The 27,654-nt window shown below is 28.8% G+C and overlaps 1 protein-coding gene across 1 annotated transcript; it reads right to left on the bottom strand.

Moving 5' to 3' along the window:
* Positions 1-3,190: 3,190 nt before the first annotated feature.
* LOC126688015 (protein LITTLE ZIPPER 3) lies at positions 3,191-4,093 on the bottom strand. The gene is made up of 2 exons (XM_050382576.2): positions 3,690-4,093; positions 3,191-3,502 (listed from the first exon to the last, which is right to left on the bottom strand). Exons 1-2 carry the CDS (start codon positions 3,779-3,781, stop codon positions 3,334-3,336), a joined length of 261 nt encoding a protein of 86 aa, XP_050238533.1. The 5' UTR covers positions 3,782-4,093; the 3' UTR covers positions 3,191-3,333.
* Positions 4,094-27,654: the final 23,561 nt, after the last annotated feature.

Raw genomic sequence — 27,654 nt, 5'->3', positions numbered from 1 at the left:
GAGGTGGTTCAATCGTGTAATGTGCTCCGATTTATTAGCCCAACAACTACATTTATGCTGCATACAATTAATTTTTGCTCCATAGTCAGTGCCCTCGTTCAGTTTCATGCGAGCTCACTGTACTTACTAAATTTGTGTTCGGTTTAAATAGCAATTTTACCACCTCAACTTTTAAACAATAGATAATTAGCCTATAAATTAATTTTGTGAGTAAATCAATCATAAAGTTATTGGTTATTATGGTCAATTAATTTCATTTTGACAAAATAATTTACAAGTTGAGGGGATAAATTATCAATTAAGAGTACAATTAGCTTACAAAATTGAGAGGGTAAACTGTAAAATTGAGGTTAATTGACCATAATTATCAATTTTATGATCGATTTGTCCACAAAATAAATTTATGTACTAATTGTCTATTACTTACAAGTAGAGAGAGTAAATCGCTAATTGAGTCATTTTTGCTCCATAGGGATAATTGTTTAAAAAATAAAGATAGATTTACAGTGAGCGGACTAGAGAAAAATCAAGTTGGATTACCGAAAAATTAAAGATTAATTAAAACTTATATCCAGACAAAAAGAAATCTTAAATTCAAACTACATACGCAGCCAATTAAACTACCCTTAATTCCAAATTTTTCTTGAATTATTAAAGAATCTAATAAAAAGTAATGTAATGTATTAGACATGCATTTACAAAAGTGGTCCGTTTTCTAACTTATATCTTCAATATTGAGAAATTTACATAGCCAAAATAAAAAATACTAAAGTTCGATGACATAATTGGTCAATAATTGAAGCAGTTGGCAATGATGAACTTGAAAAGTTTTTTTTTTCATTTATTTAATTTTTTGAAGGTAAAAGAGTACTTGTATTTGAGAAACTCTTAAAATAGAAGAAAATATATTATATGGTGCAATGTATAAGAAGAGCAAATGATGATGCCCTTCAAATTGGGGTAACTATGAATAGACATTAAGAAAGAAGATTCAGTTTGCTTCTTGCATCTTGGGACTAAGATCACATGTCTATGTCTTATGAGTTTTCTTTGGGAAAAAAAAAATTGTATGAGTTTTTGGCATGGAGTAGTTTTTGTTTTTTTAAAGCATGGAGTAGTTTTTATATATATATGTATTCAAGTTTAAAACAAAGGTTCATTTTACTCCCTTTAATTGTTATAGGAGATCAATTTAGGCCAAATTCAAAGCTTTTAAAAAAACATCATAAACTTGATAGTATAACTCATTTTACATCTTCAGTTTTAAATAGTCAAATAATTTTCACCACTTCAGCTCCAATTTATATATAATACTTTAATAATTTTCTGACACTTTATTTAAAGGGTAAAGCGAATTAAAATGCCGAGATTATAGTAGTTTTTTTTTTCTTCAAAACTATAAATGTGGCTTTAATTGATCTTTTGTGTAAAGATCAAGGGACAAATGAACTTTTGTTGCATATCCAACTCTGGATCTTGCCATGATCCTGTAATTTTTCACTTCAATGCTGGCAGATTAGTGACACTATGCAATGTCCAAATTGCAAGGCTCAATGTAACAAAAAAGGGCCGTCTTAGAGATTTCTAACCCAAACTAGAGGAGCCCAAAATTCTTGCAATTGTATGCTAGAAAATGGGCCTTCTCTGAAACAAATCGTTGGAAAATTACAAAAATAGTTTAATAACAATTAATTTTCTTAAATAATATGGAGTATCTATAGATTGAATTCCTATTGTATTCACTTTGTATACTTCGTGTCATATATGTATATTTAAGTTATATTATATGTATATGCAATATATCTTTTGTAACCAACAAATAAAACCGTAAAAAAACTTATAAAATATTGTTTTTAGTTAAAGATTGAGAGTTTTAAACTTAAAATACTTTTTAATAAAGTTAAGGAGTTTTTGTGAATAGTCACGTGGTTTTTATAAAATTTATCTCTTAAAATATCATAAGCAAAATTTTAGGTAAACCATGTATAAATTACATTTTATTTTGATGAATAATATGTATATTGTATTTTTTTTATTAATAGTGTGACTTGATATAATTGAATAGAAAATAATAACATTATTTATATAAAGTTCTCAATCCTACACAACGAATTATGTCTATTTAGGAATTTCTTGAAGTATATGGATGGACTTACTCTAACTCGTACTCATTGCAATGTATGAATTCAATTCACCCATCATTTGCTCAAGTTTACTAAATTATTCATTTTATTTGGTATAGTTTCGCTTAAACTCGCACACCCCAGATCCATCATGAACCATTGCCCGTTAGTAATAAAATTTACATACAATCACTCTTTAATGATTAATATAAATGGTGGATTAAAATTTTATTAATCATTAAAATTATTAATTTATTAAATATTACATAAGCGTAATATTGAAGTCGGTTACTTGAAATTTTATTAATTATTATAATTATTAATTTATTGAGTTTTAATTATTACTGTGTATTTTGATGGAATTAGAACGAGTTAATGACCTGATTAAAAAAAATTGTAATTTTGATGGAATAGAATTCAAGATGTAAATTTAATCATTTAAAAAAAACATCAAATACCAATTTGAAAAAAAATTAGATTTTAATTAAAAGTTATGCCAAACATGAGTTTAAGATGACCTATTTAGCCTACATACAACTGTAAGCTGCTAAATATAACATTACAATTGGTAAAATAATTTTTTATATCCATAATTTGACTATTTTGTCAACTACATCCCAAGTACAATTTAAAAGATTTAGTCTGTCAATTTTACAATTTGAGACAATTATATTAAATCAACTTAAATCTAACTTTTGCCACACTATTTTCTTTTTAAATCAAAATAAACTTTTCTCAACTAAAATTAAAGATTAATTATGTAAAGTAATCATTTGTCGAATCAAAAATATCAAAAGTAATCTCACAAATAAGTATAGTTTGGAGTTTTTGATATATATGTTCCAAATTTGCAAAACTAATAATCCAAATTATAGTTTAAGGATACATTTGATAAGATAATAAAAAATCATGGACATAACAGATCATCTTTCCTATTCAAACATCCAAGCTAAGTGGATCCATCTTATCCATTTTTGACTTTAAGAGATTTACATATTCATTATTCCCAAACTTGCATAACACGGATTTATAAAACTAAAGTAAAATTAAGATACAGTACAGTAATATAATAAAAGATTAATTATATTATTAAACAATGCTAGCAATAAAGATTGATCCAGTATACCTATATTTAATCCTCTTCTACCACAGTACAGAGTATATAAATTACCTATATATATTTATTTATTTAGTCTTGCTTATATAGTTGTTAAGAGGCAACCACTGACTTATTAGAAATACTGTTTTGAAGCTGAAATAATAAAGCTTGGTTTTCTTGGTTAAGAAGATAAGCTTTCTTTCTTAGTTTCTCATTCTCTTCAATCATGTTTTTGTTCTTCTTGTGAAGTTTCAAATTCTTCATTTCCATTCTCCTCCTCCTGCAACAATAAAAAAAAATATCGTTTACACCGGTCCAAAATATGAAAATAGATCATGAACTGAGATGAATTTATTCGAATATGCGGCCCGTTTATTTCCACGCAAACATATACATATATATATATATATATATATATATATATATATATATATATATATCAGATCATATATGAAAAATAAACTAACCTTCGAAAACGGTGAGACAGAAGATCATTTGTCGTTTTGTTGCGGAAAACGATATGAATACTCGGGCTCGGTCTCGAAAGCTTTAAACACATTTTAGTGTTTCTTGTAAATTAAGTTACTAGCAAGAAGATAAAACAAAAAGGATGAGAGAAACTGAAAAGGGAAGTAAAAAAACTTTTGAAATTTTAGAGGTATGTGGAGATGAAGAAGACATGAGAAATAAATGTGTAGTTATATAGAAGGGGAGAGAGAGACAGGTTTTTCATGGTAATGATGGCAAAAAAAACTCATGATTACAATGGCCAAGAAGAAATGCAAGAAGATGAATGATTTTTATTTTTCTTGGGCGTTTTTGATGACTGTTTCAGAAAGTCTAAAGAGATGGTTGGCATACACACAAACCCAACCCTACAATAACAACTATTCTTAAAGTCACTTCTTTTTCAGTTTTACAACTTTCACTTTCAATTTCATCAATTATATACATTTGACAATTTTTTTTATATTATTTCAATTTTTTTAATATTATTTCAAAATTTTATTAAATATAATTTAGAAAATATATTTATCTAAATATACTTTATCTCATGATTACCCAATATATCATAATTTTTTAATTTTATTTTTTTACCTATGGTATATATACACATAATTTATTTAAAACCGATGTAGCGCGATATTATATATATTTTTTAAATATAAATATAATAATAATATATATGGTAGATTACGATCATATATAGCAATCGTGTTAAAATTATGAATAAGTAAATATATTTTTCTTAGAATTTATTTTTTTTATATATTTTTTTCACAATTTAAATCTCTTACTTCTCACATATTACTAATATTATATCTCCACAAAATATAATCGACTATATGGTATAAAAGAAAAAAATTGCATTCAAAATATGCTGTAAATATTAATTAATAATGAGACATATATACAATGCTATGACTACAATGTTCTATTGTTCTAGGTGAGGTACATTTACTCCAGGGTTCACATAAGGGGTAAGAAATATAAATTTAACTCCAGTTGACAAATGGATACTTGTCCAACTTTTACAAGACAATTTAATTCAAAGTTAATTATTAATCATGTTTATTTCATACTAATACGATTCAAATGTGTGCTTTTTATCTTTCTAATCGAGTAAATGAATATATTTATTTTAATAAAATAAAAATAATAATTATAGAGTTTGATTGTCAATGGGCTAATGATTACTTTTTTTCGAAAAAATGGCCAAGCTCACCATTGTTGAACACCACCAAAGAAAAGTCAAGATATTAGTATTAAGATTATCCATCCATAATTAGATTTTGTGGACCGAGCATGTTTAAATCTAGTTACAAGTACATACTTCTAACTAATTAAGGATGTGATAATGGATCTGCTTCCACTAATATCCAAAATTTCATAATTTATTCTGATACTATACTTGATATAGTTTAATAATGCAACGAGTTTTACATAATCAAATTACTGCCTGAGTTTGATTACATCTAAATATATACTACTTTTTGATGAATATAATGAATACTAGCAAAATGGCCAAGCTTTGCTTTGGCTAATTATTAATCAAGTAAGTAATATTAATGCAGATAATGATTTAGTTATAAAATTTTATTAGGAAGAATGAACTGTAAGAAAAAAGATTTTAATTTACCATTTTTACATACAATCATAATAAAATTCATTAAAAAATAAATTACATCACATACCAATTTTAATTCTAGCTAATATATGAATCTGCTTGTAAGTGGTTTCGCGAATAATATAAAAATTAAGATAATTTTTATCTGTATTTTCTTTTTAAATTTTCTTGTAAAGAAAATTTATTATCAGTATTAGGGTGATGATTTTTATTGGCTCTAAAATTACTTCCTTTTTTTACACACACACACACACGCACGCACACACACACACACACACATATATATATATAGTCGTGCTTTTAATTATATTTGGAACTTTTTTGATCGATCAATTTTTAAGAAAATTAATTCAGCAAAGTTTAAAATTGGAGCATCAAATTTGGAAAAAAATGACATTGGAGAAAAAAAAAATACCGAGATAAAAGTCATTTTAAAATTATTTAATTTAATTTAATTATAATTATTATGCAATATGAACTAATGATAATAATAAATAGAAAAAAGAGTGTATTAAATAAAGAAGTTTATACTATTAGAGATAAATTGTTCATTTACTAAACATTTATCCTTAATGGAAGCAGCTATTGGCACGCTTTTAAAACTTTATACACTTTCATTATACTTCAAAATGTTAAGAGAATTTTAAAAATTTGGCTGATCTTTTATTGGCTGTTTAATAAATTTAAAATTTTACCCAGATACCTTATGTTGACATTGACCCGAATTTCTTTTTATTTTAATTTTAAAAATCGATTGTTGTTTAGCTATAAATATTACGCCCCACACATGTACAGTAATTTTAATCAATAAATAATAATTGTTTTTTGAAAATATGTATTTAATTATTTTAACCAATGATATAAATTAGTATTTCATCAATCTATAGAATATATTTTTATCTATGAATAGCTAAACAATTATTAATCAAAATTGTATATTTTTAATAAGGACTATTCTTTAAAAAAAATCCAACCTTTTAACCTCTTTTCAATCTTATCATGACAATAAAAACTTGTCAATTTTATCTTATTTTGTATTTTTTTCGTTTTAATTATATCCTGATTTTTTAATTTTTGACAATTTCTTTACTTGAAGGATGAAATCATTCAATTACTTAAACTTAAAGATAAATTAGATTCATTTTTATTTAAAAAAATACAAATTAAATTCTTTATTTATAAAAACTAACGAAAAATTATAATCAAATTAAAACTATTTTGAATTCTTAACTAATTTAACTGAATCTAAATAAATTTTAAATATATACAATTAATATATGCTTGACATGGAGAACGTTTTTCAACTTTTTTCAAATAAAAAAGACGTCAATATAATATTTTAGGGTACAATTGAAATACAAAAATGCGAAATAGGGTAAAATTGATGATTTTTCAACATCGGGACATGATTGAAAAGGGGATAAAAGGTCAGGAATTTTTTAAGACATTAGACTTTTTTAAGACATTAGAATTTTTAATAATTGTTGTGTAAGGATTTTATTTATATAAAAATATATTTTAATTTTTTAAAGTTAATTCTACACTATTTTATTTCAAAATTATTTAAATATAAACTCTTTCCACTATAATTCTATTCTTCATTATTTTTAATTAAAAAAATATTTATTTTATATATATATTAAAATTCAAGCGTACATATTATTACCTTTTCTTATTATCATTTTCAAATAGTATGATTATTATTTTGAAATAATAAAAAGAGGTATAGTTAGTAATTTCTTATGATTTATATTTATCTATATTGGTCCACAATTTGTCATTCTGTATTCAATATTTAATTAAAAAATTTGTTAGAAAAAAAAATTATACTATGTTTTACTTTTCTTTTGAAATTAATAAAGATTAAAAGAATTGCAATACATAAAGAATTTCCGTATGTAAATTTATGTTTGGAAAAGGAATTGTATTGTAATTTTTTAAGAGATTAACAATAATTATATTTACCAATATTGTTTTAATGGGAAATATGTGGATACTCTTCAACAGTTTATAAATTTAAATGATATTTGATTTTTCTTTATAATATAAATTTAAATGATCTATGTATTATATTTACCAATACTCTTTTGTTTTTTTATGTATCAGTGGAAATTTTGGAAGACAGGTGTTATAACTTTTTACACATGTCGTTCATTCACCTAACTTTCATGCTAGTTACTTTGTATGAAGCCGTTTTATACCTAATGTTTATGCTAGTTTCTTTGATATGTAGACGTTCTGTATAATTTATCTTGATATCACCATGTCGTTTGAACCTCAAGTCGTTTTCTTTCAGTTTTAATGTATAGTATAATTCATAGATGCTAATTAGAGCTTTCTAATTGTTATTAACTAAAAAGAATTCTAAATAAAATGTAAACACGAATCTAAGGATCGGAATTCCTTCAAGTTCAAATGAATATGAAAGGGTTATGTTCACGATTTATACTGTTTATTATAAAATCAACGGTGTAGATTAATTTGATAAAAATTATACTTTTTTAATCTACATCTTTCATTTTATAATGAACGGTGTAAATGTCACGACCCAATTTCATGAATCGTGACCGGCGCTAGGGTATGGGTATGGTTGTACCAAAACCCGTAGCAAGCCTTGCGGAAATCAAATGAACATTTAAACCTGCAGAAAAACTGCTCGGGGGCAACCGAGACTCCAACTTAAATCTAGTAATTTATAATACAGTTCTATTATAAATAACTTAAATATCTGAAATGCTCAACAGCATGCCTTAAATATAATAATAAAATATTCCAGTGTAAACATGCTAAAAATAAACAATCGGTCTAATCGATAATCTCAATGCAATAACAAATGTAATATATAAACTAGCTCTACTGCGGTCTAAGAGTTCGAAAATAGAAACTAGTTTAATAACATAAAAACCTCCGAGGAATCAAAAGAATCGGAGTGGACCGGCTTTCAAATCATAACCCTGGAAAATTTGGGAAAACAACGGGGTCAGATATACTGAGATGAGTTCGCAATACTATTTACATTTATTAAGTTTAAAACCCTTAAATAAAAACATTTTTATACTAATATAATATGATTATGGAAAACAGTATTGAAATGATCCCAGCGTAAGTATGACATAGCATACCGATAAACCCAGAGTGGACGGGAATAAATCCTCGTCATATATATATATATATACCAGCGTAAGCAAGACCTTAGTCTGCCGTTTCCCAGAGTACTTACCGGTGCACACAGTCTCGATACAAGCCTATCGAGTAGCTCGTTTCAATTCAGATCCATAATCCGTAAAAACAGTTCACAAACATTTATAGTATTAAAATACGATGCGGTACTTAATAAAGCGGTAAATAGCACCACAAACTCACTGCTTGCTTATCCACGTGAAACTTGGCAAACAGCTAACCCTGCGTAGACTCCGAAGCACGAGCAGTCGACGGGTCTAAAACAATAATTAAGTTAAAATCCATTCAACCCCTAACTCTAAGAATACTAGACACCACGTAAGACTAGCATCTTAAACACATCCAAAGAACAATATTCGTACACAAGTAATCTCAAAGCCGAAGTAAAGATACATCCAACCAATCTAATAACTAGTTAAGCTTAGGTGAGTTCTCGATAAAAACAAATCACGGTAATTATTAATTTAGATATCATCTTTTGAAATCCAAGGAAAATCCCAGAGTAGTGTGTTAGCCATATATCCCCTATATGCTTAACACAACATGTCGGGCGACACAAGTCTAACCTGACCAAAACTTAAACCAGAGTAAATATCCAGAGTTAAATCATTAAAACAACACATCGTTTTGAATTTTGAGAACTCATTATAAGCTTAGCCACACCAATATTCATGAAAAGCAATAAGCTAAAAAGCTTGCCAACACTTGGCAAGTTTCACCCAAAGTATTCCCAACTTAAATAAGTCACCTTAAATAAAATCAAAAATTTCACTTTAGTTCGCTAGTTTCACATTTTAACAAACATAATATATTGATATTTGAACAAATAATATTATAAATAGTTACAAATTATTTAAAGTTATAAAAATTATAACTATTTGTATAAGTAACAACAATTTCCTACAACTGTTGGCAATCTAATTTTTAAAGATTCCTATTTGTGCGAGTATTGAGGTATAAAAATCCAAAAGATAACAAATGATGAAATATACTAAAATTCCAAATTCATATAGATTAGTAGTACATAATACATGTGCTATCGTAAAATTATTATAATTGAAATTCCTTTGAACTAAAAAGTTAAACTTTAAACTTTAGGAACCTAAGTATAACTTTGTAACATTTGAAGGAATAAAAAGAAAAGAAAAGATAACCTGATGAAATAGATGCGCACCTTTTTCATTATAATTAGGCTATAATTCATATAAAACAAAACAACTATGAATCAGTTGAATTATCAACAAACCATTATAAATTAAACAATCATTGATAATAATGCCAGTATTATAATTTCAAAACACACACACTGAGATTAACGGTGCAAACAACCTAACTAAACCATGAAACTAATATTATTTGTCCAACCAATTCATTAATTTTAAAAGAACTGTGATAAAATATTACCTTTAACGAGGAACAATTGAATAGCACAGTTGGAAAATCGGTGTTTCTCTTCTTCTTATTTTTCACGCGTTGTTTGTGTCTAATTATAAAATAGTAAAGAAGCCTTATATACACTTAGCTAGATTAGGGTTTTTATTTTAAAAAAAATATACAATTACAAACTTACCCTTTATAAATATTTTATTAATAATGTAATTTTTAATCTAAATAAAAATACAAACTGATTTATTTTAAAATAAACATGATGAAAATTAGAATTCCTCCTGGCAATGCCCAAAACCCCACTGACGCATACTGATTTAATTTTAAAGCCCAAGGTGGATTCCCTAGGCCCAAGGCACACAAAAGAAGTCCAAACAACATATTGAAAGTCACACAAGCCAAACTCAATTTCGTGAAATCAAAACAACATCAGAAAATTCATCGGAAACAATAAAAAAAAACGGGGTGTTACATTCTCCCCAACTTAAAAACAAAATCGTCCTCGATTTTAACACAAAGCAAACTAAGTACGAAACACATAAAAGCACAGAAAACAACCAATGTAAACACATAACACAAACCCAAAGTATCAATCCCAAAATGCAACAGAGTCCAGCACGCTTTGTCTCGTTCGAGACTTGCTAGTCTCGAACGAGATAGTCCAAAAATTGGACGAGTCACGAACGTGCAGATATGAGCACGTTCGTGCTCCAAGAAGAAGAAGCACGTTCGTGCTTCCTTAAGGCACAAACGTTAGGCGAAATAAAGAAGAGTCTCGAACGAGACCAAACAATTTCTGCAGGTCTCAATTTGAGACCTGAGGCCAAACCTTGTGATTCAACCAAATGGTTGAACCACAACCTAATTAGATTCTCAACCAATTCAAATTTTGAACCGAACCACGAATCAAACTTCAAACTGAACCACAAAACTAAAAACGACCCGAAAAGTACCGGAAACCCAACGATAAATAATAAATTTTTTTTTACGGGGTATTACATTCTCTCCAACCTATTAAAATTCGTCCTCGAATTTATCACAAAGTCAAAATCAATTATAACACGTATAAAATCATATGTAACTCAAACATACAGGGCAACGCGTCATCAACGGAGCGAAAGAGACAACTACACATATTAATTCCGATTTCCAAAATCACTTTACGACCAGGTGATAACTTAACGGACACGAAATAAAAACCGCCTAAATCAACCTAAGCAAAACACCACCGCAAATTTAATAGATTAAACCAAACTCTAACCCAAGGTAATTTTATCACAAAGAAAACTGAGTAGAGTCAAGTGAAATAAAATATAATTTAATCAAAAACACACTGAAAAGTTGACATTCTCCCCAACTTATAGAAATACGACTTCGAATTTAAAACTGAGTCGAGAATTCGAATGATCACCACACGCATACGCGAAAAATTCTTAGTTAAACAATTCGGTACCTCAAACGACTTTTTAAACACCACGAGTGAACAAATTTGAAATTTATTTTTGAACCTGGAAATAATCAACACGCTAAATGAGAAAATTTTAAAATAACAGTCTCAATTCCCAAAGACTACCAAAGTAACACTACAAGAGCATGGACAAACCCAAGACTCAAATTGTGTAATCTTACTAAGCCACACTCCAAAGCTACTAACCGAAAACCTACAAACACTCTCCACTGAAAATAATCTTACACTTCTTAATGTCTACGCACTATAAAAGTTATAGTGGTTATAATACCAATTACCTCAAATGAGGAAGCTTAACAGCAAATCAAGATATCGTTCAGATCAAATGTGCTCTCACAAAATAATGGCTGAAAACTAACACCATTTGTATCGTATCGATTCACCAACTAAGATGAGCTCGACAATACCATCAACTTCGAGAAATAAGACGCAAGAAAACACACCAATTTCTACGGAGTACATAACTTAAACTTCAGACAACAATATTTTTCATCCTCAACATTTATTTTGAATCACCAAAACCTCGAATCCTACCAAAGATCATAAAGATCAAATCGCAATCAATTGGATTATTGGTTATGCTCAAAACAAATTTTTTCTAGAAAAACGCTTTCCGTAAACACAAATATATTATAACACCATCCACCTTCAATTTGAAATCACTAGTACCTCAAAATTAAATTTCATTTTCAACCGAAAATAATTAACCCGTTGAAAAATCCTTTTGTTCGTAAATGTATCAAAATAATAAAACACTCTCAATTTGAAATCATAACCGAACCTTACTTTTAAAATAATTTCACGATTTTATAAAATCATTCATTTACAAAAATTTAAAATCCGCTTTTAAATTAACACTGGCAAAGTTTCATCATTTCTCAAAAGTTAAAATTTTAGAAATAAGAATTCCTTTATTTACGCAAATTTCCATATCGGTATCAAATTTTTTTTGGGCAGAAATTGAATTTGTAAAAATAAAATTCCTTTTAAATCTTTCAGTGTAAATAAACACGCAGAGCATAACTAACTTTCTTAAATCAAAAATCCTCAAATTAAATACTCTAAGGTGACTCAATTCTTTAATATGAACTCAATAATTTTCCGCACTTACCACAACTAAACCTCGAGTACAACCTAATAACCATAGCTTTCTTTATTAAATACGGGTACTCCAACAATATAATCAAATCCTTACAATACAATTTCTCTTAAATCACCACCGTCATCACAGAGTATTTGTCTAGATACCAACCAAAATTTCAAAACCGCTTGAAATTTATCAACTTTTAAACACCATTTTCACAATGTATCTCGCGAGTTTATAACAAAATATTTTTTTTTTGAAAAGCCTCACTGATAAAATTTAGTTTACATAATTGTGCGCCAGGGTGATGACAGCTCTCATCCCCAAAGAGTTGCATTCAGCCCTAATCATTTAATGTTGTGATGAATGTACTAAATGCATGTATCAATTATTTATTTCTCTTTTAATTAGTGATCATACTCAATGCGCAATGCAGTTTCCTATTCGTGGAATTTCAAATGCATGTTTATGACATGTCTGGGCACAATTACGTGATAAAAAAAATTCAATTTCTTTAACAAGTTAACATTTGAAATCAATTTTTCTTTGAAATATTTTCTAGACATTACACTCTGTGAGACGTGCACCCGTCCATCTTGACATATTTTCCCATCTATATTATCCTAGTCCACCAATTTGCATTGTCAAAAACGAAATAACCCAAAATCAACAACGAAACTAAAAATTTACCTAACAACAAGTTCCCCCCTCAAATTTTTCCAAAGGCAACAAACAACACGACCGCCTTCACAGCTCCGATAACAGTTCCGGTGTTTCACCGATCTACCTAAAGAAAACACTAGTGTATTACTACACTGATCTATCTCGATTCACATATTCTATATCTAATTTTAGAATGCTAACAGCCAAAAATTTCGATACAACAAATCGTCACAAACGAGCCTAACCTAGAAACGCATAACGTTTGAAATTCCACGCACGAGACAAACACCCACGAGAAGAATTATTCCACGGTGCTGAGTAAATTAACTCAAATCGCCTTTTTCTGACAATGATAGATTTTGAGATCGAATCTGAAAACAAATCTTGAGAATCGCTCCTCAAATTTCTTGATAACAAAATTAATCACTTCGATTTCCAGAGTTCAAACGATAGATCCGGCTTAACCAATTATAACATCTAAACTAATTGTTGGGTCAAAATAAATGTTCGAATCGCACATCGCCAATGTCAAAGTTAAGTCAAGGAAAAACTAGGGAGAAGTATCCTAATGTGATACTCCACACAATGAGGCCAACGGGGACAATAACTGATATGGCAAACTTAATCAAACATGAGAGGAAAAAAAATAACACTGTAAAATAGGTTATGAATTTTCACACGACCGGAAACCACTCAAGCATTTTGCAATAAAACAAAATAATACCAAACGAATTGAACATGTAATATATTATTTGATCATCATGTTTCTACTAACATGACAGTAAAACTCAAGCAATCAAATATGATAACATTGTTATATCACATAATAACATGCTCAAAGCGCCAAATTAGATAAAAATAAATAAAGATATTGACCAAAAATATTTATCAAAACCCATTTTGAAAGGTAAAATTTACAAAATAGTTTTCAAGTTAATGTCGAGCCCCATAGTTTTAAAAATTCATTTTCCGGAAAACCTCTTTACAAAACAATGGTAAAAAATTTGTTTCCAAACGCTTCAAATTAAAATCTCCGAGTTCGCCAAGTAATTACAACTTCCAAGCTCAACTCCAAATTTGGGTGACCTAAGTCAAACCCGCAATAACCATTTGTAAAAACATATACAACACGTTTTCAAATCCGGAAAATAAGTATTTTAAAACAAATCTCAATATTTTCAAAATAAGAAGTTCGACGTCACCCAATAACAACATTAGACTCATCACCCAAGTGAGAAAACAATTTTCTTTAACAATCATTTTCAGAAACTCAAACTTCAGTCAAAACTAGCAAATCGAGCACAATTGGTGTTGACCATCCAAAATATGGTAAAAATTCAAATGTAATATTAAAATATCCAAACGGTATCCCCCTTTCAAAATGATTATATTTCGAAAACAATTATTTTGAAAACACCAAGTTAGACATAACATTATTTTTTTTATTTTTTTTTTGAATACGAGAAATTCATTTTATTTCAAAGGAACAACCTCTTTTTCAATTCATAGTCAAATGTAAAACTTTGAAATATAAGAATTTCATTTTACTAACAAGATACTGTAAATAATATTTTAGGGTGTCGTGTCCAGACTATCCATTTGACTTTTTGCGTCAAAACACCAGTTAGGCAAAAATAACTTCCTTAAGGTAATTTAAAACTAATACGTGATCAGCAACGTAATCCACAAAGCGCGATAAAGATTCTTCAGTCAAAAATCATTTAAACTCAAAATAATGCTAAAGTTTAACAAAATATTATTTTTAGAAATCAAAGCTCACTGCCGAAGACAGGAGTACTCTCAAAATAGTTCAACATCAACAATTTTATTATGGGCATAAAAGCCAGAATACTATCACCCAGCAAAACACATTATCATCATGATAAGAAAAATAACTCATGCCCAAGCATGATTTAAAGAAAATTACCAAAATAAGAATTCCCGAGAAATCAAAAGCAAATAAAATCATTCAAGTGAAACGGCATCAGCAGCAAAAAAAAAAAAAAAAAAAAATATTAGCATCAAATCAAGACATAAAAATGACTGACTCGACACATTCCTAGCGCTGTAGGCAGAAACTTTAAAATTAAAAGATGACGTTTGAAAAGACAAGACATGAATCCTAATTCCGCAGTAGTACCTATGACTCAAAAACAAACTTTACAGAGTAAACACATAAAAAACAATGGCCTTGGTTTGAAACCAAAACTCTGATACCAACTTTGTCACGACCCAATTTCATGAATCGTGACCGGCGCTAGGGTATGGGTATGGTTGTACCAAAACCCGTAGCAAGCCTTGCGGAAATCAAATGAACATTTAAACCTGCAGAAAAACTGCTCGGGGGCAACCGAGACTCCAACTTAAATCTAGTAATTTATAATACAGTTCTATTATAAATAACTTAAATATCTGAAATGCTCAACAGCATGCCTTAAATATAATAATAAAATATTCCAGTGTAAACATGCTAAAAATAAACAATCGGTCTAATCGATAATCTCAATGCAATAACAAATGTAATATATAAACTAGCTCTACTGCGGTCTAAGAGTTCGAAAATAGAAACTAGTTTAATAACATAAAAACCTCCGAGGAATCAAAAGAATCGGAGTGGACCGGCTTTCAAATCATAACCCTGGAAAATTTGGGAAAACAACGGGGTCAGATATACTGAGATGAGTTCGCAATACTATTTACATTTATTAAGTTTAAAACCCTTAAATAAAAACATTTTTATACTAATATAATATGATTATGGAAAACAGTATTGAAATGATCCCAGCGTAAGTATGACATAGCATACCGATAAACCCAGAGTGGACGGGAATAAATCCTCGTCATATATATATATATATACCAGCGTAAGCAAGACCTTAGTCTGCCGTTTCCCAGAGTACTTACCGGTGCACACAGTCTCGATACAAGCCTATCGAGTAGCTCGTTTCAATTCAGATCCATAATCCGTAAAAACAGTTCACAAACATTTATAGTATTAAAATACGATGCGGTACTTAATAAAGCGGTAAATAGCACCACAAACTCACTGCTTGCTTATCCACGTGAAACTTGGCAAACAGCTAACCCTGCGTAGACTCCGAAGCACGAGCAGTCGACGGGTCTAAAACAATAATTAAGTTAAAATCCATTCAACCCCTAACTCTAAGAATACTAGACACCACGTAAGACTAGCATCTTAAACACATCCAAAGAACAATATTCGTACACAAGTAATCTCAAAGCCGAAGTAAAGATACATCCAACCAATCTAATAACTAGTTAAGCTTAGGTGAGTTCTCGATAAAAACAAATCACGGTAATTATTAATTTAGATATCATCTTTTGAAATCCAAGGAAAATCCCAGAGTAGTGTGTTAGCCATATATCCCCTATATGCTTAACACAACATGTCGGGCGACACAAGTCTAACCTGACCAAAACTTAAACCAGAGTAAATATCCAGAGTTAAATCATTAAAACAACACATCGTTTTGAATTTTGAGAACTCATTATAAGCTTAGCCACACCAATATTCATGAAAAGCAATAAGCTAAAAAGCTTGCCAACACTTGGCAAGTTTCACCCAAAGTATTCCCAACTTAAATAAGTCACCTTAAATAAAATCAAAAATTTCACTTTAGTTCGCTAGTTTCACATTTTAACAAACATAATATATTGATATTTGAACAAATAATATTATAAATAGTTACAAATTATTTAAAGTTATAAAAATTATAACTATTTGTATAAGTAACAACAATTTCCTACAACTGTTGGCAATCTAATTTTTAAAGATTCCTATTTGTGCGAGTATTGAGGTATAAAAATCCAAAAGATAACAAATGATGAAATATACTAAAATTCCAAATTCATATAGATTAGTAGTACATAATACATGTGCTATCGTAAAATTATTATAATTGAAATTCCTTTGAACTAAAAAGTTAAACTTTAAACTTTAGGAACCTAAGTATAACTTTGTAACATTTGAAGGAATAAAAAGAAAAGAAAAGATAACCTGATGAAATAGATGCGCACCTTTTTCATTATAATTAGGCTATAATTCATATAAAACAAAACAACTATGAATCAGTTGAATTATCAACAAACCATTATAAATTAAACAATCATTGATAATAATGCCAGTATTATAATTTCAAAACACACACACTGAGATTAACGGTGCAAACAACCTAACTAAACCATGAAACTAATATTATTTGTCCAACCAATTCATTAATTTTAAAAGAACTGTGATAAAATATTACCTTTAACGAGGAACAATTGAATAGCACAGTTGGAAAATCGGTGTTTCTCTTCTTCTTATTTTTCACGCGTTGTTTGTGTCTAATTATAAAATAGTAAAGAAGCCTTATATACACTTAGCTAGATTAGGGTTTTTATTTTAAAAAAAATATACAATTACAAACTTACCCTTTATAAATATTTTATTAATAATGTAATTTTTAATCTAAATAAAAATACAAACTGATTTATTTTAAAATAAACATGATGAAAATTAGAATTCCTCCTGGCAATGCCCAAAACCCCACTGACGCATACTGATTTAATTTTAAAGCCCAAGGTGGATTCCCTAGGCCCAAGGCACACAAAAGAAGTCCAAACAACATATTGAAAGTCACACAAGCCAAACTCAATTTCGTGAAATCAAAACAACATCAGAAAATTCATCGGAAACAATAAAAAAAAACGGGGTGTTACAGTAAATCATGAATATGACCCCTTCAAATTCAAAATAAATTTGAGAGTATTCCAATCCCAAATCTAATTGTCATAAGAAGTCATTGCAGATTTTTGAACTTATCAATATTAATTAATTCGTACTAGTCATTTTAATTAATTAAAGAGGATATATTTTAATTTTAGTTTAATTAATTTCCAAATTATATAAAATAAATGCGTTGAGGAATTTCAATGATCCAATTTGAAAATTAATTAATCTAAAATTAAAAATGTTATTGATTAAAATTAGGCTTAATATATCATTTGACCCCTAAACTATACACTTTTATTCTTTGAGACTCTTAAACTAATTTGATATTCTATTGGACCTCTGAACTTTATTTTTTGTTCTATTTAACCCGTCAACTGCAACTTTTTTGCCGATCTGACCTTTTTCATCCAATGTGGCAAAAATGCGTGTTTTCAAACACTTTGAAGCGCGTGAAGGATAATTAAAGTGCATAAATTGTTCTATTGAACCCCCGAACTACACTATTTTGTTCTATTTGACCCCTGAACGTATTTTATTTTCCTATTATACCTTCAAACTTTTAATTTTTACCCATTTAACCTTCTCGAAAATACAATTATTTAATTTTTATCCATTTAATCTTCTAGAAAAATAAAAAAAAATTGAATTTTAGTCAAATAATTACATAATATAACTTCAATGTAAATATTTGTTTACATTTGAATAATAATAAATGAAGTTTGTCTGTTTTTAACGATATTATAAAATATATAAATTTACTATACTATGATAATATTAAAAAAAGATTAATTTTTTTAAAAAATTATAATTTTTAGTGTGTTTCACAATTTCCAGTTTTAAAAATTTTAATACATCAGCTTTTAATTTTTTGCAATATCAAACTTTTCAAATCAATTCTGAATTTTTAAAATTTGTGTTAAAAGTGGAAAACACGCTAAATTTCATGATTTTTAAAGCCTTAAATGATTTTTTCAATCACTTTTTATTTTAAATTAAAAAAATATTTAGGCTATATATTTTTTGACCACTAAACCTTACCGTTTTATTTCCTATGACCTCTAAACTATTTTAGTGTTCCATTGGACCTCTTAATTTTTTTTTTATTCTATTTAACTCCATGTCAGCAAAGCCATGTCAGCAATTTTATCCACGTCATCGCGCGTGGTGTGCACATTCCGAATGAGGGGTTAAATAGAACAAAAAAAGATTTAAGAGGTCAAAAAGAACACGAAATTAGTTTAGAGGTCGCAGAGAATAAAATGGTATAGTTTAGGGGTCAAATAATGTATTAAGCCATTAAAATTATCAAGCGTGAATTAATTGATTCTAACATATAAATTCTGGATTGCTAAACACCGCCCGGTTTTACTTACCACCGCACAGGCAAAAGACATTTCTGCCCTTTTAGCAAAATTTTGAAAAAAAAGTTCTCTCAACTCATTCGAATACATTCGAACAAATACGTAAAAAATCGATTAAAATGACGAACAACGAGTACAATTCATCGGATAACGAATATCGACGTTCGGAAACAACCCCCGATAAATATTTTTTTTAAAAAAAACTCGAAATAAATAATTTTTTAATTTTTTTTTAAGGAGGGACGTTTACATTTCACGTCCCCTCCAGAGGAGTGGACGCCGGAAAGCGGCGTCCCCTCCTCTGGAGAGGACGTGGATTTCCCACGTCCTCTCCTGAAGAGGGGACGTCGTTCGTCCCCTCCTCAGGAGAGGACGTGGGAAATCCACGTCCCCTCCTCTGGAGAGGACGTGGATTTTCCACGTCCTCTCCTGAAGAGAGGACGTCGTTCGTCCCCTCTTCAGGAGACGACGTGGGAAATCCACGTCCTCTCCAGAGGAGGGGACGCCGCTTTCCGGCGTCCTCTCCTCTGGAGGGGACGCCGGACGTCCCCTTTTCAGGCGGAGGGGATGCCGGAAAAACAGAAAAAAAAAATTAAAAATTATTTTTTATCTCGAAAAAGCCGGAACATATTGTTTCCGACTGTCGGTACTCGTTTCCCGACGAATTATACTCGTTATCCGTCATTTTACTCGACTTTTTACGTAGTTGTTCGAGTGTGTTCGAATGAGTTGAGAGAATTTTTTTTTTTGAAATTTTGCTAAAGGGGTAAAAATGTCTTTCGCCTGTGCGGTGCTAAGTAAAAAGGGGCGGCGAATAGCAAAACCCTATAAATTCAGAAATTACGACTACCCATCTAAATTTCTATTTTTATCATTTTAAAGAAGTATATTATTTGCGTCTAAATCTCCCAAATCTATTTATTTAATCAACTAATTGTTGTTCAATTCAAATAATCCAATTACAGCTTCTAGTAATTTTGTGCTGCTACTAATTTGTAATCATGGGCTCTAACATGAAAATGCAAATAAAGGGAGATGTTTAATTATTAGGTGCTGACTATATTTGCACAAAATGTTAATATTTATCTTTTGGAAATTAAAATACTAATTCAGGTTGACAAGTGATAACTAAAAGAGTTAGTTAGTTGAATGAAACTCTATTTATCTTGCCAAAAGAATATTTTGTTGACTTCATCATCCTCTTTTCTTTTTATCTTTTCAAAAGATATAATTTTGCAATAGAAATTTAAGCAAGTTTTGATCTCATTCAATTGATAAGAAAAATAAGCATTTTGATAATTTTGATATTCATTTAGATTAAACGCATTTTCCATTTCTTTTCTCAGTTAATTAGTTTAACAATGAAAACTTAGAAGGAAATGTGTACTTTTTTTTATGTTCAGAAGAAAGATCTTCCATTAATATGAATGAGATAGTTATAAGTGTAGGAATTTAATTATAAAACAAGATGCATAAGCAAATATATGCAAAACATTGTTCGTAAATTATCTCGCACAATGAAAATAGAATTACACAATTATTCAGACACTATAAGGACTAAATTGTCAACAAGAGACTAGCGAACTCCTCATATAAAAGGGACAAACAAACTCTTCATAAAAAAGACAAAACAACCTTTTATATTTTATAGTTGGATCAATGTATTTGTATCCGATATGAATAAGATTTTCTCTATACAAGTAGCCAAATAAAATATTTACATCATGATTTTGAGGATTGTTTAAATGATTTATTTTAATTTGGTGGCCAAATTTTTATTAATTTTATTTTCATCACTAAATTTTAATTGTTTTTCAATGTAAAATATTCTCCGTCTAAAAGTATATACGTGGTAGTTGATTTTTATCTAATTTTATCACGTGGCAATTGATTTTTACCTGCTTTTTACTTAAATACTTGTTATATTTGCACAATTTTATTTTAGTGGAAAGTTTTTAAACCAAACTATGTAATATATAATATACAATTTTTTAGAGAAAAACAAATAAAATTGACTTACATATGTAGTTTTAATCGAAAACCTTCCATTAAAATATAATTAAAATTTAATAACCAAGTTTAAACAAATCAAAGTTTAGTCTCAGAAATAAAATAAAATAATATTAGTTTGGATACCACTAGGGTAAATTACCCAGCAATATTGATAAGAAGATAACTAGAGAAGTAGTAGTAGTAGCGAGTCAATGTGGTTAGGTTAATGTTATTGTCCAATTTTGTTAGAGTAATTGAGCACCATTTCCAATTTGCAATCCTCATTTATGCAGATAGTGAGCCGTATTTTTGGCATCTTCTTCTTCACCATGACCGACTCCCATTTTTTTATTTTATTTTATGTAGTTTATACCCTTTAAAATATTATAACAAATTAAATGTATTAGTATATAAGCCTAATTACTTAAAAAAAAACCACCTTATAATATTTTTTCGTTTATACTCTGATCTAGTAAAAAATTCATTTGTATCCTTTTTTTGATTTTTCATTTTCAACTCTACCATAAAGCACTAAATTGAACTTTTTTTTTATTTAAAAATAAAATAAAATAGTCCTTTAATTTTTAACATATATTATAATTAAATTTTAATATTATTAATAGTACAAAAATACCTTCTTTTTTTATAAAATTAAACTTATAATAATTATTTAATTTATATTAACTATGAATAATTTATAAACACAAAACCGTAAAATTATATAATTTGTTTTTAATAAAAAATGTCGGATCCGGAAGAGGAGCCCGCTGCTCCTCCTTCACATGAAGGAGGAGCAGATCTGTGCTCCTCCTTGAAAGAAGGAGGAGCAGATCGCTCCTCCTTCTAATGGAAGGAGGAACTGCTCCTCCTTCTTTCAAGGAGGAGTGATATGCTCCTCTTCTACTGTGAAGGAGGAGCAGATATGTGCTCCTCCGAGGAATTCGGAAAAAAGGTTGTTTTATAACATCTCCACTTCTTATCAATTAGTTATATCTTTATATATTATTTTCACCATAACTACAAAGAAACTAGGGTTGTTATAAGCAGAGAATTTTTTTATTGTTGTAATTCCAACAAATCATGTTCCAATGTATGCATAAGCAACTTCATGCAACTATAAATTTGATATTTTGGGAAAGCAAATTGCTTTTGTCATTAAAAAAGAAGCGAGGGGACAAACTTCCGGTGATGAAGAGATGAGTAAGAAGAAGAAAACGATGAGATGAGCAAGAAGAAGAAAAACGATCAGAAGAATTACAATTTGAAAAAACCGATGAAAACTCATTTGTCATTTTTTGTTTTAACATTTTCTACCATTAACTTTTTTTGTAAAATCACTAAAATTTTGTAAAAAGGTTGGTTATGGACCTTATGGAACCAATCTCATGTCTTGGTTAATGGGTATTGTTTTATTATTTTTCAATGTTGGTTCTGCAGAAAATCATTTTAAGATGTCTGAAGTTTTAAAAATGGCTAGTGATTTAGAAACCTTTTATCAACCTCCTAAGGATTGTTTAAAATTATGTTTTAATTGTCATAAATTAATACTTCAAGGAACAATTCTCACGATTTTAGCCATCTCTTTTCAATACTACCGCATCAAGAGTAAGTGTTATATATTTTAATTTTTTTAATTTTAATTTTCTTTTATTTTTAAAAATTTAATATGTTTGTTACTTATTTTTTTCAGACTACGAATCAATTCTCGAGAAAAAGGTAGATCAAGAAAAGTAGAAGAATTTATTCAAGAATTTTAAGAGAGTTTTACTTCACAACTTGTAATCATCCCAAAACACAAGAAATATGGCATAAAAGTGCTTAGAACAACCCTAGTTAATAGGAGTATTTTACTCCTATCAGACGGCGGCCGCCCCCTTCTATCGAAACCCATAAAAGGTTGTTTTATAACATCTCCACTTCTTATCAATTAGTTATATCTTTATGTATTATTTCCGCCATAGCTACAAAGAAACTAGGGTTGTTACAAGCAGAGAATTTCTCATTGTTGTAATTCCAACAAATCATGTTCCAATGTATGCATAAGCAACTTCATGCAACTATAAATTTGATATTTTTGAAAAAGCAAATTGCTTTTGTCAATAAAAAAGAAGTGAGGGCACAAACTTCCGGTGATGAAGAGATGGGTAAGAAGAAGAAAAACGATGAGATGAGCAAGAAGAAAAAAAATGATCAGAAGGATTATAATTTGGAAAACCCGATGAAAACTCATTTGTCATTTTTTGTTTTAACATTTTCTACCATTAACTTTTTTGTAAAATCACTAAAATTTTATAAAATGGTTAGTTATGGACCTTATGGAACCAATCTCATGTCTTGGTTAATGGGTATTGTTTTATTATTTTTTAATGTTGTTTCTGCAGAAAATCATTTTAAGATGTCTGAAGTTTTAAAAATGGCTAGTGATTTAGAAACCTTTTATCAACCTCTTAAGGATTGTTTAAAATTATGTTTTAATTGTCATAAATTAATACTTCAAGGAACAATTCTCACGATTTTAGCCACCTCTTTACAATACTACCGCATCAAGAGTAGGTGTTATATATTTTAATTTTTTTAATTTTCATTTTCTTTTATTTTTAAAAATCTAATATGTTTGTTACTTATTTTTTTCAGACTACGAATCAATTCTCGAGAAAAAGGTAGATCAAGAAAAGTAGAAGAATTTATTCAAGAATTTTAAGAGAGTTTTACTTCACAGCTTGTAATCATCTCAAAACACAAGAAATATGGCATAAAAGTGCTTAGAACAACCCTAGTTAATAGGAGTATTTTACTCCTATCAGGCGGCGGCCGCCCCCTTCTATTGAAACCCATAAAAGGTTGTTTTATAACATCTCCACTTCTTATCAATTAGTTATATCTTTATGTATTATTTCCGCCATAGCTACAAAGAAACTAGGGTTGTTACAAGCAGATAATTTCTCATTGTTGTAATTCCAACAAATCATGTTCCAATGTATGTATAAGCAACTTCATGCAACTATAAATTTGATATTTTTGAGAAAGCAAATTGCTTTTGTCAATAAAAAAGAAGTGAGGGCACAAACTTCCGGTGATGAAGAGATTGGTAAGAAGAAGAAAAATGATGAGATGAGCAAGAAGAAGAAAAATGATCAGAAGGATTATAATTTGGAAAAACCGATGAAAACTCATTTGTCATTTTTTGTTTTAACATTTTCTACCATTAACTTTTTTGTAAAATCACTAAAATTTTATAAAATGGTTAGTTATGGACCTTATGGAACCAATCTCATGTCTTGGTTAATGGGTATTGTTTTATTATTTTTTAATGTTGTTTCTGCAGAAAATCATTTTAAGATGTCTGAAGTTTTAAAAATGGCTAGTGATTTAGAAACCTTTTATCAACCTCTTAAGGATTGTTTAAAATTATGTTTTAATTGTCATAAATTAATACTTCAAGGAACAATTCTCACGATTTTAGCCACCTCTTTACAATACTACCGCATCAAGAGTAGGTGTTATATATTTTAATTTTTTTAATTTTCATTTTCTTTTATTTTTAAAAATCTAATATGTTTGTTACTTATTTTTTTCAGACTACGAATCAATTCTCGAGAAAAAGGTAGATCAAGAAAAGTAGAAGAATTTATTCAAGAATTTTAAGAGAGTTTTACTTCACAGCTTGTAATCATCTCAAAACACAAGAAATATGGCATAAAAGTGCTTAGAACAACCCTAGTTAATAGGAGTATTTTACTCCTATCAGGCGGCGGCCGCCCCCTTCTATTGAAACCCATAAAAGGTTGTTTTATAACATCTCCACTTCTTATCAATTAGTTATATCTTTATGTATTATTTCCGCCATAGCTACAAAGAAACTAGGGTTGTTACAAGCAGATAATTTCTCATTGTTGTAATTCCAACAAATCATGTTCCAATGTATGTATAAGCAACTTCATGCAACTATAAATTTGATATTTTTGAGAAAGCAAATTGCTTTTGTCAATAAAAAAGAAGTGAGGGCACAAACTTCCGGTGATGAAGAGATTGGTAAGAAGAAGAAAAATGATGAGATGAGCAAGAAGAAGAAAAATGATCAGAAGGATTATAATTTGGAAAAACCGATGAAAACTCATTTGTCATTTTTTGTTTTAACATTTTCTACCATTAACTTTTTTGTAAAATCACTAAAATTTTGTAAAAAGGTTAGTTATGGACCTTATGGAACCAATCTCATGTCTTGGTTAATGGGTATTGTTTTATTATTTTTAAATGTTGGTTCTGCAGAAAATCATTTTAAGATGTCTGAAGTTTTAAAAATGGCTAGTGATTTAGAAACTTTTTATCAACCTCTAAAGGATTGTTTAAAATTATGTTTTAATTGTCATAAATTAATACTTCAAGGAACAATTCTCACGATTTTAGCCACCTCTTTACAATACTACCGCATCAAGAGTAAGTGTTATATATTTTAATTTTTTTAATTTTCATTTTCTTTTATTTTTAAAAATCTAATATGTTTGTTACTTATTTTTTTCAGACTACGAATCAAATCTCGAAAAAAAGGTAGATCAAGAAAAGTAGAAGAATTTATTCAAGAATATTAAGAGAGTTTTACTTCACAACTTGTAATCATCTCAAAACACAAGAAATATAGCATAAAAGTGCTTAAAACAACCCTAGTTAATAGGAGTATTTTACTCCTATCAGGCGGCGGCCGCCCCCTTCTATCGGAACCCATAAAAGATTGTTTTATAACATCTCCACTTCTTATCAATTAGTTATATTTTTATGTATTATTTCCGCCATAGCTACAAAGAAACTAGGATGTTACAAGCAGAGAATTTATCATTGTTGTGATTCCAACAAATCATGTTCCAATGTATGCATAAGCAACTTCATGCAACTATAAATTTAATATTTTTGAGAAAGCAAATTGCTTTTGTCATTAAAAAAGAAATGAGGGCACAAACTTCCGGTGATGAAGAGATGGGTAAGAAGAAGAAAAACGATGAGATGAGCAAGAAGAAGAAAAATGATCAGAAGGATTACAATTTGGAAAAACCGATGAAAACTCATTTGTCATTTTTTGTTTTAACATTTTCTACCATTAACTTTTTTGTAAAATCACTCAAATTTTGTAAAAAAATTGGTTTATGTACCTTATGGAACCAATCTCATGTTTTAGTTAATGGGTATTGTTTTATTATTTTTCAATGTTGGTTCTGCAGAAAATCATTTTAAGATGTCTGAAGTTTTAAAAATGGCTAGTGATTTAGAAACCTTCTATCAACCTTTAAAGGATTGTTTAAAATTATGTTTTAATTGTCATAAATTAATACTTTAAGGAACAATTCTCACGATTTTAGCCATCTCTTTGCAATACTACCGCATCAATAATAAGTGTTATATATTTTAATTTTCTTTTATTTTTAAAAATCTAATATGTTTATTACTTATTTTTTTTAGACTACGAATCAATTCTCGAGAAAAAGGTAGATCAAGAAAAGTAGAAGAATTTATTCAAGAATATTAAGAGAGTCTTACTTCACAACTTGTAATCATCTCAAAACACAAGAAATATAGCATAAAAGTGCTTAGAACAACCCTAGTTAATAGGAGTATTTTACTCCTATCAGGTGGCGGCCGCCCCCTTCTATCGGAACCCATAAAAGATTGTTTTATAACATCTTCACTTCATATCAATTAGTTATATTTTTATGTATTATTTCCGTCATAGCTAAAAGAAACTAGGATGTTATAAGCAGAGAATTTCTCATTGTTGTAATTCCAACAAATCATGTTCCAATGTATGCACAAGCAACTTTATGCAACTATAAATTTGATATTTTTGAGAAAGCAAATTGCTTTTGTCATTAAAAAAGAAATGAGGGCACAAACTTCCAGTGATGAAGAGATGGGTAAGAAGAAGAAAAACGATGAGATGAGCAAGAAGAAGAAAAATGATCAGAAGGATTACAATTTGGAAAAACCGATGAAAACTCATTTGTCATTTTTTGTTTTAACATTTTCTACCATTAACTTTTTTGTAAAATCACTCAAATTTTGTAAAAAAGTTGGTTTATGGACCTTATGGAACCAATCTCATGTCTTGGTTAATGGGTATTGTTTTATTATTTTTCAATGTTGGTTCTGCAGAAAATCATTTTAAGATGTCTGAAGTTTTAAAAATGACTAGTGATTTAGAAACTTTTTATCAACCTTTAAAGGATTGTTTAAAATTATGTTTTAATTGTCATAAATTAATACTTCAAGGAACAATTCTCATGATTTTAGCCATCTCTTTGCAATACTACCGCATCAAGAGTAAGTGTTATTTATTTTAATTTTCTTTTATTTTTAAAAATCTAATATGTTTGTTACTTATTTTTTTCAGACTACGAATCAATTCTCGAGAAAAAGGTAGATCAAGAAAAGTAGAAGAATTTATTC

The sequence above is a fragment of the Mercurialis annua genome, linkage group LG6 (assembly GCF_937616625.2).
Source record: "Mercurialis annua linkage group LG6, ddMerAnnu1.2, whole genome shotgun sequence".
Lineage (NCBI taxonomy): Eukaryota > Viridiplantae > Streptophyta > Magnoliopsida > Malpighiales > Euphorbiaceae > Mercurialis > Mercurialis annua.
Note: the sequence above shows the minus strand (reverse complement) of the source record. Positions and strands in the feature narration are given on the sequence as shown.